Source organism: Salmo trutta, chromosome 19 (assembly GCF_901001165.1).
Source record: "Salmo trutta chromosome 19, fSalTru1.1, whole genome shotgun sequence".
NCBI classification, from domain to species: Eukaryota; Metazoa; Chordata; class Actinopteri; order Salmoniformes; family Salmonidae; genus Salmo; species Salmo trutta.
This window is the reverse complement of record NC_042975.1, coordinates 6859038-6877405: the sequence shown is the minus strand read 5'-3', so window position 1 is coordinate 6877405 and position 18368 is coordinate 6859038. Positions and strand designations below refer to the sequence as shown.

At 45.6% G+C, this 18368-nt stretch overlaps 1 protein-coding gene across 2 annotated transcripts in view; it reads left to right on the top strand.

The window, feature by feature from the left end:
- LOC115153909 (calcium/calmodulin-dependent protein kinase kinase 1) overlaps positions 1-18368 on the top strand; it is a 109115-nt gene that overhangs the window by 66315 nt on the left and 24432 nt on the right. For both annotated transcript variants that reach the window (XM_029699574.1, XM_029699573.1), the window contains exons 9-12: positions 8599-8687; positions 10942-11141; positions 16260-16313; positions 17812-17885. In XM_029699574.1, the coding sequence (XP_029555434.1) occupies positions 8599-8687; positions 10942-11141; positions 16260-16313; positions 17812-17885 (417 nt within the window). The remainder of the gene's footprint in view (positions 1-8598; positions 8688-10941; positions 11142-16259; positions 16314-17811; positions 17886-18368) is intronic.

Below are 18368 nucleotides of genomic sequence, written 5' to 3'. Positions count from 1 at the left end.
TAGACTGGTCCAGTCGCCAGGACCACAATTACAAATTCCATCTAGACACCGTTGCCCAAGATCACACAAAAAAACTATACATACCTCGGCCTAAACATCAGCGCCACAGGTAACTTCCATAAAGCTGTAAACGAGCTGAGAGACAAGGCAAGAAGGGCCTTCTATGCCATCAAAAGGAACATAAAATTCGATATACCAATTATATCCTTTTCAAAAATATCCTCTGTGTACAACATAAAACACCAAATAATGCTTGCAGATCAGAATTAGGCCGATACCCGCTAATTATCAAAATCCAGAAAAGAGCCGTTAAATTCTACAACCACCTAAAAGGAAGTGATTCCCAAACCTTCCATAACAAAGCCATCACCTACAGAGAGATGAACCTGGAGAAGAGTCCCCTAAGCAAGCTGGTCCTGGGGCTCTGTTCACAAACACAAACAGACCCCACAGAGCCCCAGGACAGCAACACAATTAGACCCAACCAAATCATGAGAAAACAAAAAGATAATTACTTGACACGTTGGAAAGAATTAACAAAAAACAGAGCAAACTAGAATGCTATTTGTCCCTAAACAGAGAGAACACAGTGGCAGAATACCTGACCACTGGGACTGACTAAAATTAAGGAAAGCTTTGACTATGTACAGACTCAGTGAGCATAGCCTTGCTATTGAGAAAGGCAGACCTGGATCTCAAGAGAAGACAGGTTATGTGCACAATGCCCACAAAAGGAGGTGGAAACTGAGCTGCACTTCCTAACCTCCTGCCAAATGTATGACCATATTAGAGACCCATATTTCCCTCAGATTACACAGATCCACAAAGAATCCGAAAACAAACCGATTTTGATAAACTCCCATATCTACTGGGTGAAATACCACAGTGTGACATCACAGCAGCAAGATTTGTGATCTGTTGCCACAAGAAAAGGGCAACCAGTGAAGAACAAAAACCATTGTAAATACAACCCATATTTATGTTTATTTATTTTCCCTTTTGTACTTTAACTAAACTCAGCAAAAAAAGAAACGTCCTCTCACTGTCAACTGTGTTTATTTTCAGCAAACTTAACATGTGTAAATATTTGTATGAACATAACAAGATTAAACAACTGAGACATAAACTGAACAAGTTCCACAGACATGTGTCTAACAGAAATGGAATAATATATATATATATTTATTTAACCTTTATTTAACCAGGTAGGCTAGTTGAGAACAAGTTCTCATTTACAACTGTGACCTGGCCAAGATAAAGCAAAGCAGTGTGACACAAACAACAACACAGAGTTACACATGGAATAAACAAGCGTACAGTCAATAACACAATAGAAAAAAAAGAATGTCTATATGCAGTGTGTGCAAATGGCGTGAGGAGGTAAGGCAATAAATAGGCCATAGTAGCGAAGTAATTACAATTTAGCAGATTAACACTGGAGTGATAGATGAACAGATGATGTGCATGTAGAGATACTGGTGTGCAAAAGAGCAGAAAAGTAAATAAAAACAATATGGGGATGAGGTAGGTAGATTGGCTATTTACAGATGGACTATGTACAGCTGCAGCGATCGGTTGTGTCCCTGACAAATGGGGCGTCAAATTCAAAACAAACAGTCAGTATCTGGTGTGGCCACCAGCTGCATTAAGTACTGCAGTGCATCTCCTCCTCCTGGACTGCACCAGATTTGCCAGTTCTTGCTGTGAGATGTTACCCCACTCTTCCATCAAGGCACCTGCAAGTTCCCGGACATTTCTGGGGGGAATGGCCCTAGCCCTCACCCTCCGATCCAACAGGTCCCAGACGTGCTCAATGGGATTGAGATCCGGGCTCTTCGCTGGCCATGGCAGAACACTGACATTTCTGTCTTGCAGGAAATCACGCACAGAACGAGCAGTATGGCTGGTGGCATTGTCATGCTGGAGGGTCATGTCAGGATGTACCTGCAGGAAGGGCACCACATGAGGGAGTCTTCCCTCTAACACACAGCGTTGAGATTGCCAGCAATGACAACAAGCTCAGTCCGATAATGCTGTGACACACCGCCCCAGACCATGACGGACCCTCCACCTCCAAATCGATCCTGCTCCAGAGTACAGGCCTCGGTGTAACGCTTATTCCTTCGACGATAAACGCAAATGTACGGACATTGCAATTTATTGCCATGGCCACATCTGCAGTCCTCATGCCTCCTTGCAGCATGCCTAAGGCACGTTTCCTGCAGATGAGCAGGGACCCTGGGCATCCTTCTTTTGGTGTTTTTTTAGAGTCCGTAGAAAGGCCTCTTTAGTGTCCTAAGTTTTCATAACTGTGACCTTAATTGCCTACCGTCTGTAAGCTGTTAGTGTCTTAACGACCGTTCCAAAGGTACATGTTCATTAATTGTTTACGGTTCATTGAACAAGCATGGGAAACAGTGTTTAAACCCTTTACAATGAAGATCTGTGAAGTTATTTGGATTTTTACGAATTATCTTTGAAAAACAGGGTCTTGAAAAAGAGGCATTTCTTTTTTTGCTGAGTTAATTTGCACATCGTTACAACACTCTATATAGACATAATATGACATTTGAAATGTCTTTATTATTTTGGAACTTGTTTACTGTTCATTTTTATTGTCTATTTCACTTTTGTATATTATCTACTTCACTTGCTTTGGCAATGTTAACATATGTTTCCCAAGCCAATAAAGCCCTTGAATTGAGAGAGAGAGAGAGAGAGAGAGAGAGAGAGAGAGAGAGAGAGAGAGAGAGAGAGAGAGAGAGAGAGAGAGAGAGAGAGAGAGAGAGAGAGAGAGAGAGAGAGAGAGAGAGAGAGAGAGAGAGAGAGAGAGAGAGAGAGAGAGAGAGAGAGAGAGAGAGAGAGAGAGAGAGAGAGAGAGAGAGAGAGAGAGAGAGAGAGAGAGAGAGAGAGAGAGAGAGAGAGAGAGAGAGAGAGAGAGAGAGAGAGCATTTTCACTCTGTCTGCATAATCGTTTCTAATGATCTATTTCCCACCGGAGAGGAGATGGAGATGCGGTTCCCCTTTCATTTCAATTCATCCTGCTCTTTCCATCTACACACTCAGGATCGTTGGCATTTAGATGGATTCATTAAACGGAGGACTTGAAAACATTTGAGAGTTGTAGGTAGCTTGCTGTGTGTGGAATAGCTGATTTGGTGACTACATAGGCTAACATTGGGAAATTGGTTATGTTCTGTTTAAGCCCTGTGTTAAATTAAATCCTATCCATGGGGGCAGAAGACTCTGAGCTGTTACTGGTGGTGCTGGTTGATTTGACATGGTATGGATGTCCTTGTTGTTAAGTGTTGGGTGCCAGTGATGTGGGAGGTTGTGTGGTTGTCTTGTATTTACAATCTGCTCAAACTGTGCTCTGTCTGTCTGTCTGTCTGTCTGTCTGTCTGTCTGTCTGTCTGTCTGTCTGTCTGTCTGTCTGTATCTCTGTCTGTCTGTCTCTTTCTCTCTCTTTCTCATTTAAATTCAAGGGGCTTTATTGGCTTGGGAAACATATGTTAACATTGCCAAAGCAAGTGAGGTAGATAATATACAAAAGTGAAATAAACTATAAAAATTAACAGTAAACATTACTCTCACAGAAGTTCCAAAATAATAAAGACATTTCAAATGTCATATTATGTATGTATACAGTGTTGTAACGATGTACAAATGGTTAAAGTACAAAAGGGAAAATAAATAAGCATAAATATGGGTTGTATTTACAATGGTGTTTGTTCTTCACTGGTTGACCTTTTCTTGTGGCAACAGGTCACACATCTTGCTGCTGTGATGACACACTGTGTCACGATGTGCGCAACTGGTTGAAGGTAAGTCAGGTGCAGGAGAGCAGAGATGGGTGATAACAGGCGCACTTTATTCACGCCCAAGGAAAACAGCGATAACGGCCAAAGTACACAAACGGTACAATAAACAAAACACACGGGTCAAACACATACCCGGCGCAAACCAGGCTGATGTTGCGTGAGGACGTAACAAACAATTCCACACACAGACATGGGGGGAACAGAGGGTAATATACATTAGGTCAGATGAGGGAATGTGAACCAGGTGTGCGGAAAACCAAGACAAAACAAATGGAAAATGAAAGGTGGAGCGGCGATGGCTAGAAGACCGGTGTCGTCGACCGCCGAACGCCACCCGAACAAGGAGAGGGACCGACTTCGGCGGAAATCGTGACACACTGTGGTATTTCACCCAGTAGATATGGGAGTTTATCAAAATCGGGTTTGTTTTCAAATTCTTTGTGGACCTGTGTAATCTGAGGGAAATATGTGTCTCTAATATGGTCATACATTGGACAGGAGGTTAGGAAGAGCAGCTGTTTCCAAATCATTTTGTGGGCAGTGTGCACATAGCCTGTCTTCTCTTGAGAGCCAGGTCTGCCTACGGTGGCCTTTCTCAATAGCAAGGCTATGCTCACTGAGTCTGTACATAGTCAAAGCTTTCCTTAAGTTTGGGTCAGTCACAATGGACAGGTATTCTGCCACTGTGTACTCTCTGTTTAGGGCCAAATAGCATTCTAGTTTGTTCTGTTTTTTTGTTAATTCTTTCCAATGTGTCAAGTAATTATCTGTTTGTTTTCTCATGATTTGGTTGGGTCTAATTGTGTTGCTGTCCTGGGGCTCTGTGGGGTGTGTTTGTGTTTGTGAACAGAGCCCCAGGACCAGCTTGCTTAGGGGACTCTTCTCCAGTTTCATCTCTCTGTAGGTGATGGCTTTGTTATGGAAGGTTTGCGAATCGCTTCCTTTTAGGTGGTTATAGAATTTAACAACTCTTTTCTGGATTTTGATCATTAAAGAGTATCGGCCTAATTCTGCTCTGCTTGCATTATTTGGTGTGCGTTGGAGAAAGTGGAAGAAACTTGTTCAATCACTCCCTTGAGTGCTGTTACCACCATTTCCTGGTGGGGCCTCAGGTAATTTGTGAATTATGATGTGGTTGGGGGCCCCTAGTCTGTCCTCTGACAACAGCTCTAGGGCTCTGTTCTGTCCTAGCATCCTGTTCTGTCCTAGCATCCTGTTCTGTCCTAGCAGCCTGTTCTGTCCTAGCAGCCTGTTCTGTTCTGTCCTAGCACCCTGTTCTGTCCTAGCATCCTCTTCTGTCCTAGCAGCCTGTTCTGTCCTAGCAGCCTGTTCTGTCCTAGCATCCTGTTCTGTCCTAGCAGCCTGTTCTGTCCTAGCAGCCTGTTCTGTTCTGTCCTAGCAGCCAGTTCTGTCCTAGCATCCTGTTCTGTCCTAGCTGCCTGTTCTGTCCTAGCATCCTGTTCTGTCCTAGCAGCCTGTTCTGTCCTAGCATCCTGTTCTGTCCTAGCACCCTGTTCTGTCCTAGCATCCTGTTCTGTCCTAGCTGCCTGTTCTGTCCTAGCAGCCTGTTCTGTCCTAGCATCCTGTTCTGTCCTAGCAGCCTGTTCTGTCCTAGCAGCCTGTTCTGTTCTGTCCTTGCATCCTGTTCTGTCCTAGCATCCTGTTCTGTCCTAGCATCCTGTTCTGTCCTAGCAGCCTGTTCTGTCCTAGCAGCCTGTTCTGTTCTGTCCTAGCAGCCTGTTCTGTTCTGTCCTAGCACCCTGTTCTGTCCTAGCACCCTGTTCTGTCCTAGCATCCTGTTCTGTCCTAGCAGCCTGTTCTGTCCTAGCAGCCTGTTCTGTTCTATCCTAGCAGCCTGTTCTGTTCTGTCCTAGCACCCTGTTCTGTCCTAGCACCCTGTTCTGTCCTAGCAACCTGTTCTGTCCTAGCAGCCTGTTCTCTCCTAGCATCCTGTTCTGTCCTAGCACCCTGTTCTGTCCTAGCATCCTGTTCTGTCCTAGCAGCCTGTTCTGTTCTGTCCTAGCAGCCTGTTCTGTCCTAGCATCCTGTTCTGTCCTAGCATCCTGTTATCTCCTAGCATCCTGTTCTGTCCTAGCAGCCTGTTCTGTCCTAGCAGCCTGTTCTTTTCTAGCAGCCTGTTCTGTCCTGTCCTAGCAGCCTGTTCTGTCCTAGCAGCCAGTTCTGTCCTAGCAACCTGTTCTGTCCTAGCATCCTGTTCTGTCCTAGCATCCTGTTCTGTCCTAGCATCCTGTTCTGTCCTAGCAGCCTGTTCTGTCCTAGCAGCCTGTTCTGTCCTAGCATCCTGTTCTGTCCTAGCATCCTGTTCTGTCCTAGCAGCCTGTTCTGTCCTAGCAGCCTGTTCTGTTCTGTCCTAGCATCCTGTTCTGTCCTAGCATCCTGTTCTGTCCTAGCATCCTGTTCTGTCCTAGCATCCTGTTCTGTTCTGTCCTAGCAGCCTGTTCTGTCCTAGCAGCCTGTTCTGTCCTAGCAGCCTGTTCTGTCCTAGCAGCCTGTTCTGTCCTAGCAGCCTGTTCTGTCCTAGCATCCTGTTCTGTCCTAGCAGCCTGTTCTGTCCTAGCAGCTTAGTAGACTTATTTACTTAGCTTTCTATAACAGAATTACCTAGAGATTATTGTCTTTTACTTTTTGGCTACAGAAGTAGCTTCAGACTGAATATTGCTCACTCAGTTTTGTGTTGGATGGTATTTCCAGGTTCCGCTTATCAAGGCACAAGGCGAGACCCAGATGCAGACACAGGAGGCAGATAGTTGGAGTCTTACAATGTTTATTAATCCAAAAAGAGGGAGGCAAGAGAATGGTCGTGTACAGGTAAAAGGTCAAAACCAGTTCAGAGTCCAAAAGGTACCAAAGGGCAGGCTGATTCAAGGTCAGGGCAGGCAGGATGATCAGGCAGGTGGGAAAGTAGTCCCGAGTCAGGCAGGGGTCAAAACCGGGAAGACCAGCAAAAGAGAATAGAAAAGGAGTATGGGGGAAAAACACGCTGGTTATCTTGACTAAACATACAAGACGAACTGTCACAAAGAGACAGGAAACACAGGGACAAATACACTGGGGAAAATAAGCCACATCTGGAGGAGGGGGAGACAATCACAGGGACAGGTGAAACAGATCAGGGCGTGACACCACTGTGTTTCTCCTGCAGGTTTTGCTTTGTTAGAAGTTTTTTCTTGATAGTCCTTGGTGGTAGTAGTCCATTCTTTTAGGAAAACAATTCTGTTAATCTACATTTATCCAACTCTATTTCTATATTTTTTACAGAAGAACTCAGGAGCCCTCGAGCTCATTTCTCTGTCTGTCTGTCTGTCTGTCTGTCTGTCTGTCTGTCTGTCTGTCTGTCTGTCTGTCTGTCTGTCTGTCTGTCTGTCTGTCTGTCTGTCTGTCAGTCAAATCAAATTGTATTTGTCACACGCGCCGAATACAAGAGGTGTAGACCTTAGGGTAAAAATAGGTGTTAAGTAAAAAATATTAATTAATAGTAACAAATAATTAAACCGCAGCAGTAAAATAACAAGTGAGACTATATACAGGGGGTACCGGTACAGAGTCATTGTGTGGGGGCTCCGGTTAGTCGAGGTATTGAGGTAATATGTACATGTAGGTAGAGTTAAAGTGACTATGCATAGATAATAAACAGAGAGTAGCAGCAGTGTAAAAGAGGGGTCTGGGTAGCCCTTTGATTAGCTGTTCAGGAGTCTTATGGCTTGGGGGTAGAAGCTGTTAAGAAGCCTTTTGGACCTAGACTTGGTGCTCCGGTACCGCTTGCCGTGCGGTAGCAGAGAGAACAGTCTATTACTAGGGTGGCTGGAGTCTTTGACCATTTTTAGGGCCTTCCTCTGACACCGCCTGGTATAGAGGTCCTGGATGGCAGGAAGCTTGGCCCCAGTGATGTACTGGGCCATACTCATTACACTCTGTAGTGCCTTGCAGTCGGAGGCCGAGCAGTTGCCATACCAGGTAGTAATGCAACCAACAGTCAGTCAACCTGTGTCTGTCTGTCTGTCGCTCTCTCGCTCTCTTTAGTTCTCTCTCGCTTTCTGTGTCTCTGTCTGCCTCTCTCACTCTCTCTCTCGCTCTCTGTGTCTCTGCCTCTCTCTCGCTCTCTCTGTGTCTGTCTGTCTCTTTCTCTGTCTGTCCATCTGTCTGTCTGACAGCTAGAGAGACTGACAGAATTGACAGTCTCTCTGTGTCTCTGTCTGTCTCTGTCTGTTGGTTAGTCAGTCAGTCAGACAGACAGTCTCTCTAGCTGTCTCGTCAGACAGACAGACCGACAGACAGACAGACAGTCTCTCTAGCTATCTCTTCAGTCAGACAGACAGACAGACAGACAGTCTCTCTAGCTATCTCTTCAGACAGGCAGACAGTCAGTCTCTCTAGCTATCTCTTCAGACAGGCAGACAGTCAGTCTCTCTAGCTATCATGTCAGACAGACAGACAGACAGACAGACAGACAGACAGACAGACAGACAGACAGACAGACAGTCTCTCTAGCTATCTCTTCAGTCAGACAGACAGACAGACAGACAGTCTCTCTAGCTATCTCTTCTTCGCTCTCTCTATATACCCCTCCCAAATGGGCTTTATTGGCGTGAGAAACATATGTTTACATTGCCAAAGCAAGTAAATAAACAAATTCACAGTGAACATTACACACACAAAAGTTTCAAAAGAATAACGTTTAAAATGTTATTGTTAGCTATATACTATGTTGTCTCTCTCTCTCTACCTATCTGTGGGATGGTTCCTGCGGCGATCCCAGTCCAGTGATGGAGGTCCCCACAGACAGCCCCTTCACTGAGGAGCAGACACGCCTCTACTTCAGAGACATCGTCTTGGGCATGGAGTACTGTGAGTACGACCATCATACTACTTCCTCTTCTTTTCCCCTCATACATACAGTACTGTATATACCGCTACATCATTGAGCTACCAGACTGCCAGACTATCAGACTGCCTGACAACCAGGCTGCCTGATTACCAGACTGCCTGACTACCACACTGCCTGACTACCAGACTGCCTGACTACCAGACTGCCAGACTATCAGACTGCCTGACTACCAGACTGCCTGACAACCAGGCTGCGTGACTACCAGACTTCCTGACAACCAGGCTGCCTGATTACCAGACTGCCTGACTACCACACTGCCTGACTACCAGACTGCCTGACTACCAGACTGCCAGACTATCAGACTGCCTGACTACCAGACTGCCTGACAACCAGACTGCCTGACTACCAGACTGCCTGACGACCAGACTGCCTGACTGCCTGACTACCCCATATCATAATCTCAGTGGAGAAGAGGAGCCAGCCTCCATCACTGAACAGGGTAGAACAGTGTGCCTGGTAGACTTGAGTCTCCATTTCCCCCTCTCTCTGTGTTTTCCCCCTCAGTCCTCGTCTAGCTCCCCTCCAGCCACAGTATGTTCTGGTGTGTCAGACTGTCAGACACAATCTACCCCCTCAGTGCTATTGAGGTCATAGCCAATCAGGAGCTTCAGTATTGAGCTTATAGCCAATCAGGATGTTTAGTGTTGAGGTTATAGCCAATCAGGATGTTTAGTGTTGAGGTTATAGCCAATCAGGAACATCAGTATTGAGCTTATAGCCAATCAGGATGTTTAGTGTTGAGGTTATAGCCAATCAGGATGTTTAGTATTGAGCTTATAGCCAATCAGGATGTTTAGTGTTGAGCTTATAGCCAATCAGGATGTTTAGTATTGAGCTTATAGCCAATCAGGATGTTTAGTGTTGAGCTTATAGCCAATCAGGGCTTTTCTAAGGCTGTTGTCCTATATTAAACTGAGGGGGATCTGGCTCACAGGGCTATTAACATAATCAATAGGTGAACTGTACTGTAGTACTATGGTAGGATGGGTTACGGTAAGTTGTGTCCTGTATGCTCTCTACGTATGCGGCGTGGCAGCTTCATTAGAAGGCCAGCATCCCGGAGTCGCCTCTTCATTGTTGACGTTGAGACTGGTGTTTTGCAGGTACTATTTAATGTAGCTACCGGTTGAGGACTTGTGAGCCATCTGTTTCTCAAAGTAGACACTCTAATGTACTTATCCTCTTGCTCAGTTGTGTACCGGGGTCTCCCACTCCTCTTTCTATTCTGGTTAGAGCCAGTTTGCGCTGTTCTGTGAGGGGAGTAGTACACAGCGTTGTTCGAGATCTTCAGTTTCTTGGCAATTTCTCGCATGGAATAGCCTTCATTTCTCAGAACAAGAATAGACTGACGAGTTTTAGAAGAAAGTTCTTTGTTTCTGGCCATTTGAGCCTGTAATCGAACCCACAAATGCTGATGCTCCAGATACTCAACTAGTCTAAAGAAGGCCAGTTGTATTGCTTCTTTAATTAGCACAACAGTTTTCAGCTGTGCTAACATAATTCCAAAAGGATTTTCTAATGATCAATTAGCCTTTTAAAATTATAAACTTGGATTAGCTAACACAACGTGCTATTGGAACACAGGAGTGATGGTTGCTAATAATGGGCCTCTGTACGCCTACAGTATGTAGATATTCCATAAGAAATCTGACGTTTCCAGCTACAATAGTCATTTACAATATTAACAATGTCTACACTGTATTTCTGATCAATTTGATGTTATTTTAATGGACCAAAAAAATTGCTTTTCTTTCAAAAACAAGGATATTTCTAAGTGTCCCCAAACTGTTGACCGGTAGTGTATACATTCATGAGTGTAAATCGCTAGAGATTAAAGCTTCTACTAAATGGCATGTATTGTTATTGAACTTGAGGAAATGCTGGTTTTGAGACTTTTTTTGCTACATTGTGCTCTTATGAACACAACCCTGCTGCCTCCGGTTGAGTGGGATGTCTTCCTCTCTGCCTGGTAGAAGAAGAGCTTTTTTTAAAGAATAACTAGAGCCCTGCGGTGTTTCTGACCACAGAAAACTCTTGTCTCTTGGCCAAATCTTAATGGTCATTAGAAAGTCTGGCATCATGGAATCACTTACCATATAAAGTTCTGCTATTTCGCCGTCTCTCTCTCTCACTCTCTCTCTCTCTCTCTCTCTCTCTCTCTCTTTCTTTCTTTCTTTCTTTCTTTCTTCCTTTCTTTCTCTCTGTTCTCCTCAGTGCACTACCAGAAGATAGTCCACCGGGACATCAAGCCTTCTAACCTGCTGCTGGGTGACGACAGTCATGTGAAGATTGCCGACTTTGGGGTCAGTAACCAGTTTGAGGGCAACGATGCCCTGCTATCCTCCACAGCTGGGACTCCTGCCTTCATGGCTCCAGAGACCCTGTCAGACATCCGCCAGAGCTTCAGTGGCAAGGTGGGGTCACAGAATGTGTGTATGTGTAAGGGGGGGGGTTCAGTGTGTGTGTGTGATTGAGTGTGAGTGTTAAAGTTAGATTATATCAACATGTATTTTTCCCTTGTCATCTTCGACCCTAGCATGTCATCACCACCGACATGCACATGATCTATAATATTAGTCTATACATGTTATATACACTCAGTGGCCAATTTATTTGGTACACCCATCTAGTACCGGGGCGGTGCCTCCAGAACAAACTGAATTCTTCGGGGCGTGGATTCTACAAGGTGTGGTGCTCAAACGTTGTTCAATTAGTATCAAGGGACCTAACGTCTGCCAGGAAAACATTCCCCGCACTATTACATCACAGCCACCACCAGCCTGTACCGTTGACTCCAGGCAGGATGGGGCTATGGACGCCAAATCCTGACTCAACATGACAGAACAGGACCCCGGGATTCGTCGGACCAGACAACAATGGTTTTTCCACTGCTCAGTTGTCCAGTGTTGGTGATGGTGTGCCCACTGGAGCCACTTCTTCTTGTTTTTAGCTGGTAGGAGTGGAACCAGGTGTGGTCGCTTGCTGCAGTAGTCCATCCTTGACAAGGACCTTCAGATTCTGCATTCCCGAGATGCCGTTCTGCACACCACTGTTTGTACTGCGGTGTTATTTGTCTGTTTGTGACCCGCCTGTTAACTTGCATGATTCTTCCCATTTTCCTTCAACCTCTCTCATCAACGAGCTGTTTTCACCCACAGGACTGCCACTGACTGGATGTTTTGTGTTTGTCGCTCCATTCTCGGTAAACCCTAGACACTGTCGTGTGTGAAAAGCCCAGGAGGCCGTCCGTTTTCTGAGATACTAGATCCAGCGCGCCTGGCACCGACGATCATACCACGCTCAATGTCGCTTAGGTCACTAGTTTTGCCCATTCTAACGCTCAATCAAACAGTAACTGAATGCCTTGACGCCTGCTTTATTTAGCAAGCCACAGCCACATGATTTACTGTCTGTAGGAGCGAACCATTTTCATGAATGGGGTGGTGTACCTAATAAACGACATAATAAAGGGTTCTGACTGTTGGTCTGTAGCCGGCCCAGGTCTCTATAGAGCTGTGGACAGTAAAGGGTTCTGACCGTTGGTCTGTAGCCGGCCCAGGTCTCTATAGAGCTGTGGACAGTAAAGGGTTCTGACCGTTGGTCTGTAGCCGGCCCAGATCTCTATAGAGCTGTGGACAGTAAAGGGTTCTGACCGTTGGTCTGTAGCCGGCCCAGATCTCTATAGAGCTGTGGACAGGAAAGGGTTCTGACCGTTGGTCTGTAGCCGGCCCAGGTCTCTATAGAGCTGTGGACAGTAAAGGGTTCTGACCGTTGGTCTGTAGCCGGCCCAGGTCTCTATAGAGCTGTGGACAGTAAAGGGTTCTGACCGTTGGTCTGTAGCCGGCCCAGATCTCTATAGAGCTGTGGACAGTAAAGGGTTCTGACCGTTGGTCTGTAGCCGGCCCAGGTCTCTATAGAGCTGTGGACAGGAAAGGGTTCTGACCGTTGGTCTGTAGCCGGCCCAGGTCTCTATAGAGCTGTGGACAGTAAAGGGTTCTGACCGTTGGTCTGTAGCCGGCCCAGGTCTCTATAGAGCTGTGGATAGTAAAGGGTTCTGACTGCACCAGCCGTGGAACTAGCGGAGGAACTAGAGGCAGAACAGGAGGAAGGGGGCAGAGCAGAGTCTCTCTCTCCTCTCCCTCTCTCTCTCTCTCTGTCTCTCTCTCCCCTCTCCTTGTCTCTCTCTGGCCTCTCTCTCTCTCCTCTCCCTCCCTCTCCTCTCCCTCACTCCTCTCCCTCTCTCTCTTTGTCTCTCTCTCTCCGTTTCCCTCCCTGCATATTGATTTAGCAACAAGCGTCAGGCAGCAAGACAAGGAGAGGAGGGGAGAAGAGGAGAGGAGAGGAGAGGAGAGAAGAGGAGAGGAGAGCCCACCACTAGGCAGAACAACACAGCAGCTGCAGCAGCTCTCTCTCTCCTTCAGTGTGCTGCTTTGACTGACTGCTTCTATTTAATCTGCCCACACACTTTTTAAAATAACTCATTCATTTTCAGGACTATTTTCTGGGTAATCCCCCAATGGCAGTTTTATGTGATGGGTTTGGTCAGGAACAGGAAGAACTGTATGAGGCTGACCACTGTAGACCAGGGGTTCTCAAACTCCCTCCCCCCCCCCCCCCCCCCCCCCCCCCCTGGGGGCAGGTTTACTTTTTTCCCCTATCACTACACAGCTGATTGAAATACGCTGCTGTAAGCTGCTAAGCCTTCCTTTCGGCGGTCTGGCTTCAAGGAACATGTGCTGTACAAGTGTCGCTCCTGTTCTGATTAGTCCAGTAGTCCTTGAGTGATTAGTAACTCCCCGAGCCTCGTTGAAGAGCGAACGCTGTACGCTGCTCATTGACATTTACATATTCTATATACAGCAGCAGAACACTTCTACAGTCTAAATGATTTGATTTTGAGACTCCCATGTCACTGGAAGATGTTTAAAAGCAGGTTGGGTTGATGATGGACTATGAATGTTGGGTGCTTGTCTATCTGTCTGTATCTACCTGTCTATACTGTATGTCCGTCCGTATGCTACTGTTTATAGTGTTACAGCTCCTCCAACCCTTCCACTGCTACTGTTTATAGTGTTACAGCTCCTCCAACCCTTCTACTGCTACTGTTTATAGTGATACAGCTCCTCCAACCCTTCTACTGCTACTGTTTATAGTGTTACAGCTCCTCCAACCCTTCCACTGCTACTGTTTATAGTGATACAGCTCCTCCAACCCTTCTACTGCTACTGTTTATAGTGATACAGCTCCTCCAACCCTTCTACTGCTACTGTTTATAGTGATACAGCTCCCCCAACCCTTCTACTGCTACTGTTTATAATGTTACAGCTCCCCCAACCCTTCTACTGCTACTGTTTATAGTGTTACAGCTCCTCCAACCCTTCTACTGCTACTGTTTATAGTGTTACAGCTCCTCCAACCCTTCTACTGCTACTGTTTATAGTGTTACAGCTCCTCCAACCCTTCTACTGCTACTGTTTATAGTGTTACAGCTCCTCCAACCCTTCTACTGCTACTGTTTATAGTGTTACAGCTCCTCCAACCCTTCCACTGCTACTGTTTATAGTGTTACAGCTCCTCCAACCCTTCTACTGCTACTGTTTATAGTGTTACAGCTCCTCCAACCCTTCCACTGCTACTGTTTATAGTGTTACAGCTCCTCCAACCCTTCTACTGCTACTGTTTATAGTGTTACAGCTCCTCCAACCCTTCTACTGCTACTGTTTATAGTGTTACAGCTCCTCCAACCCTTCTACTGCTACTGTTTATAGTGTTACAGCTCCTCCAACCCTTCCACTGCTGCTGTTTATAGTGTTACAGCTCCTCCAACCCTTCTACTGCTGCTGTTTATAGTGTTACAGCTCCTCCAACCCTTCTACTGCTACTGTTTATAGTGTTACAGCTCCTCCAACCCTTCTACTGCTGCTGTTTATAGTGTTACAGCTCCTCCAACCCTTCCACTGCTACTGTTTATAGTGTTACAGCTCCTCCAACCCTTCTACTGCTACTGTTTATAGTGTTACAGCTCCTCCAACCCTTCCACTGCTGCTGTTTATAGTGTTACAGCTCCTCCAACCCTTCCACTGCTACTGTTTATAGTGTTACAGCTCCTCCAACCCTTCTACTGCTGCTGTTTATAGTGTTACAGCTCCTCCAACCCTTCTACTGCTGCTGTTTATAGTGTTACAGCTCCTCCAACCCTTCCACTGCTACTGTTTATAGTGTTACAGCTCCTCCAACCCTTCCACTGCTACTGTTTATAGTGTTACAGCTCCTCCAACCCTTCCACTGCTACTGTTTATAGTGTTACAGCTCCTCCATCCCTTCCACTGCTACTGTTTATAGTGTTACAGCTCCTCCAACCCTTCCACTGCTACTGTTTATAGTGTTACAGCTCCTCCAACCCTTCTACTGCTGCTGTTTATTGTGATACAGCTCCTCCAACCCTTCCACTGCTACTGTTTATAGTGTTACAGCTCCTCCAACCCTTCCACTGCTACTGTTTATAGTGTTACAGCTCCTCCAACCCTTCTACTGCTACTGTTTATAGTGTTACAGCTCCTCCAACCCTTCTACTGCTGCTGTTTATAGTGTTACAGCTCCTCCAACCCTTCCACTGCTACTGTTTATAGTGTTACAGCTCCTCCAACCCTTCTACTGCTACTGTTTATAGTGATACAGCTCCTCCAACCCTTCTACTGCTACTGTTTATAGTGTTACAGCTCCTCCAACCCTTCTACTGCTACTGTTTATAGTGTTACAGCTCCTCCAACCCTTCCACTGCTACTGTTTATAGTGTTACAGCTCCTCCAACCCTTCTACTGCTACTGTTTTTAGTGTTACAGCTCCTCCAACCCTTCTACTGCTACTGTTTATAGTGTTACAGCTCCTCCAACCCTTCTACTGCTACTGTTTATAGTGTTACAGCTCCTCCAACCCTTCTACTGCTACTGTTTATAGTGTTACAGCTCCTCCAACCCTTCCACTGCTACTGTTTATAGTGATACAGCTCCTCCAACCCTTCCACTGCTACTGTTTATAGTGTTACAGCTCCTCCAACCCTTCTACTGCTACTGTTTATAGTGTTACAGCTCCTCCAACCCTTCTACTGCTACTGTTTATAGTGTTACAGCTCCTCCAACCCTTCCACTGCTACTGTTTATAGTGTTACAGCTCCTCCAACCCTTCTACTGCTACTGTTTATAGTGTTACAGCTCCTCCAACCCTTCCACTGCTACTGTTTATAGTGTTACAGCTCCTCCAACCCTTCTACTGCTACTGTTTATAGTGTTACAGCTCCTCCAACCCTTCCACTGCTACTGTTTATAGTGTTACAGCTCCTCCAACCCTTCTACTGCTGCTGTTTATAGTGTTACAGCTCCTCCAACCCTTCTACTGCTGCTGTTTATAGTGTTACAGCTCCTCCAACCCTTCTACTGCTACTGTTTATAGTGTTACAGCTCCTCCAACCCTTCTACTGCTACTGTTTATAGTGTTACAGCTCCTCCAACCCTTCCACTGCTACTGTTTTTCAGGCATTGGACGTGTGGGCCATGGGAGTAACTCTCTACTGCTTTGTGTTTGGGAAGGTAAGCCAACAGTCCATTTTCTCCTCTTATTACCTCCTCCCAGCCTGCCCACAACTTGTTTGTTTTAGTGACATTCTCTGGAAGAAGAGGTGGAAGAAGTGTTTCTCCTGTGTACCTCTATAGGGTTTTTCACGCTACTGAACTGAGCCCAACTGCGCTCAGCTGGCCTTGTTATGCATCCTCCATAGGTGATGAAATGCCGGACAATATGAAAAGAAACTATCTGAACCGACACCGTTTGGTTTGGGTCAGCACGATAGTGGGAAAAGGTAGATTTGTCTGTTCAAAAGACAAGCACCTGGACCGTGTTCTATTATTGTAGAGGCAGAGACTGTAACATGGACCATGTTATATTGTTGTAGAGACAGAGACTGTAACATGGACTGTGTTCTATTGTTGTAGAGACAGAGACTGTAACATGGACCATGTTATATTGTTGTAGAGGCAGACTGTAACATGGACCATGTTCTATTGTTGTAGAGGCAGACTGTAACATGGACCATGTTCTATTGTTGTAGAGACAGAGACTGTAACATGGACTGTGTTATATTGTTGTAGAGACAGAGACTGTAACATGGACTGTGTTATATTGTTGTAGAGGCAGAGTGTAACATGGACCATGTTATATTGTTGTAGAGACAGAGACTGTAACATGGACCATGTTATATTGTTGTAGAGGCAGAGACTGTAACATGGACCATGTTATATTGTTGTAGAGGCAGAGACTGTAACATGGACCATGTTATATTGTTGTAGAGGCAGAGACTGTAACATGGACTGTGTTATATTGTTGTAGAGGCAGAGACTGTAACATGGACTGTGTTCTATTGTTGTAGAGGCAGAGACTGTAACATGGACCATGTTATATTGTTGTAGAGGCAGAGACTGTAACATGGACCATGTTATATTGTTGTAGAGGCAGAGACTGTAACATGGACTGTGTTCTATTGTTGTAGAGGCAGAGACTGTAACATGGACCATGTTATATTGTTGTAGAGGCAGAGACTGTAACATGGACCATGTTATATTGTTGTAGAGGCAGAGACTGTAACATGGACCATGTTATATTGTTGTAGAGACAGAGACTGTAACATGGACCGTGTTCTATTATTGTAGAGGCAGAGACTGTAACATGGACCATGTTCTATTGTTGTAGAGGCAGAGACTGTAACATGCACCGTGTTCTATTATTGTAGAGGCAGAGACTGTAACATGGACCATGTTCTATTGTTGTAGAGACAGAGACTGTAACATGGACCATGTTCTATTGTTGTAGAGGCAGAGACAGAGACTGTTTAGTGATGACTTTTTCTATGTCTGGTACACGTCATATTCATGCTGTTACCTAAGCAGCCGACTTGTTTTGCTTCAAGATGTTCTTAGAATTGTCTTAGATGTAATTATAACTCGTAGCTAACTTTTGAACCCTCTCTCCTCTCCTCTCCTCTCCTCTCCTCTCCTCTCCTCTCTTCTCCTTTTTTCTCTTCTCTTCACGCAGTGTCCGTTCATCGATGAGTACATCCTGGTTCTACACAATAAGATCAGGACTAAATGTGTGGAGTTCCCAGAGTCGTAAGTCTTCCTCCTTCCTCCTCTTTTTTATTAAGTGAGACAGACTTGATGTTCCAGCCACCACCACCACAGAGCTGAAACCAATGCTGCCATCTTACAATTTATTACACTGTTACCCCAGGAAATCTTAAGTCTTATTACATACAGCCGGGAGGAACTATTGGATATAAGAGCAACGTCAACTTACAAACATTACGACCAGGAATACGACTTTCCCGAAGCGGCTCCTCTGTTTGGTCCACCACCCAGGACAATGGATCGGATCCCAGCCGGCGACCCAAAACAACGGCGCCGCAGAAGGGGCAGACGGAGCGGTCTTCTGGTCAGGCTCCGTAGACGGGCACATCGCCCACCGCTCCCGAGTATACTACTCGCCAATGTCCAGTCTCTTGACAACAAGGTAGACGAAATCTGAGCAAGGGTTGCCTTCCAGAGAGACATCAGAGATTGTAACATTCTCTGTTTCACGGAAACATGGCTCAC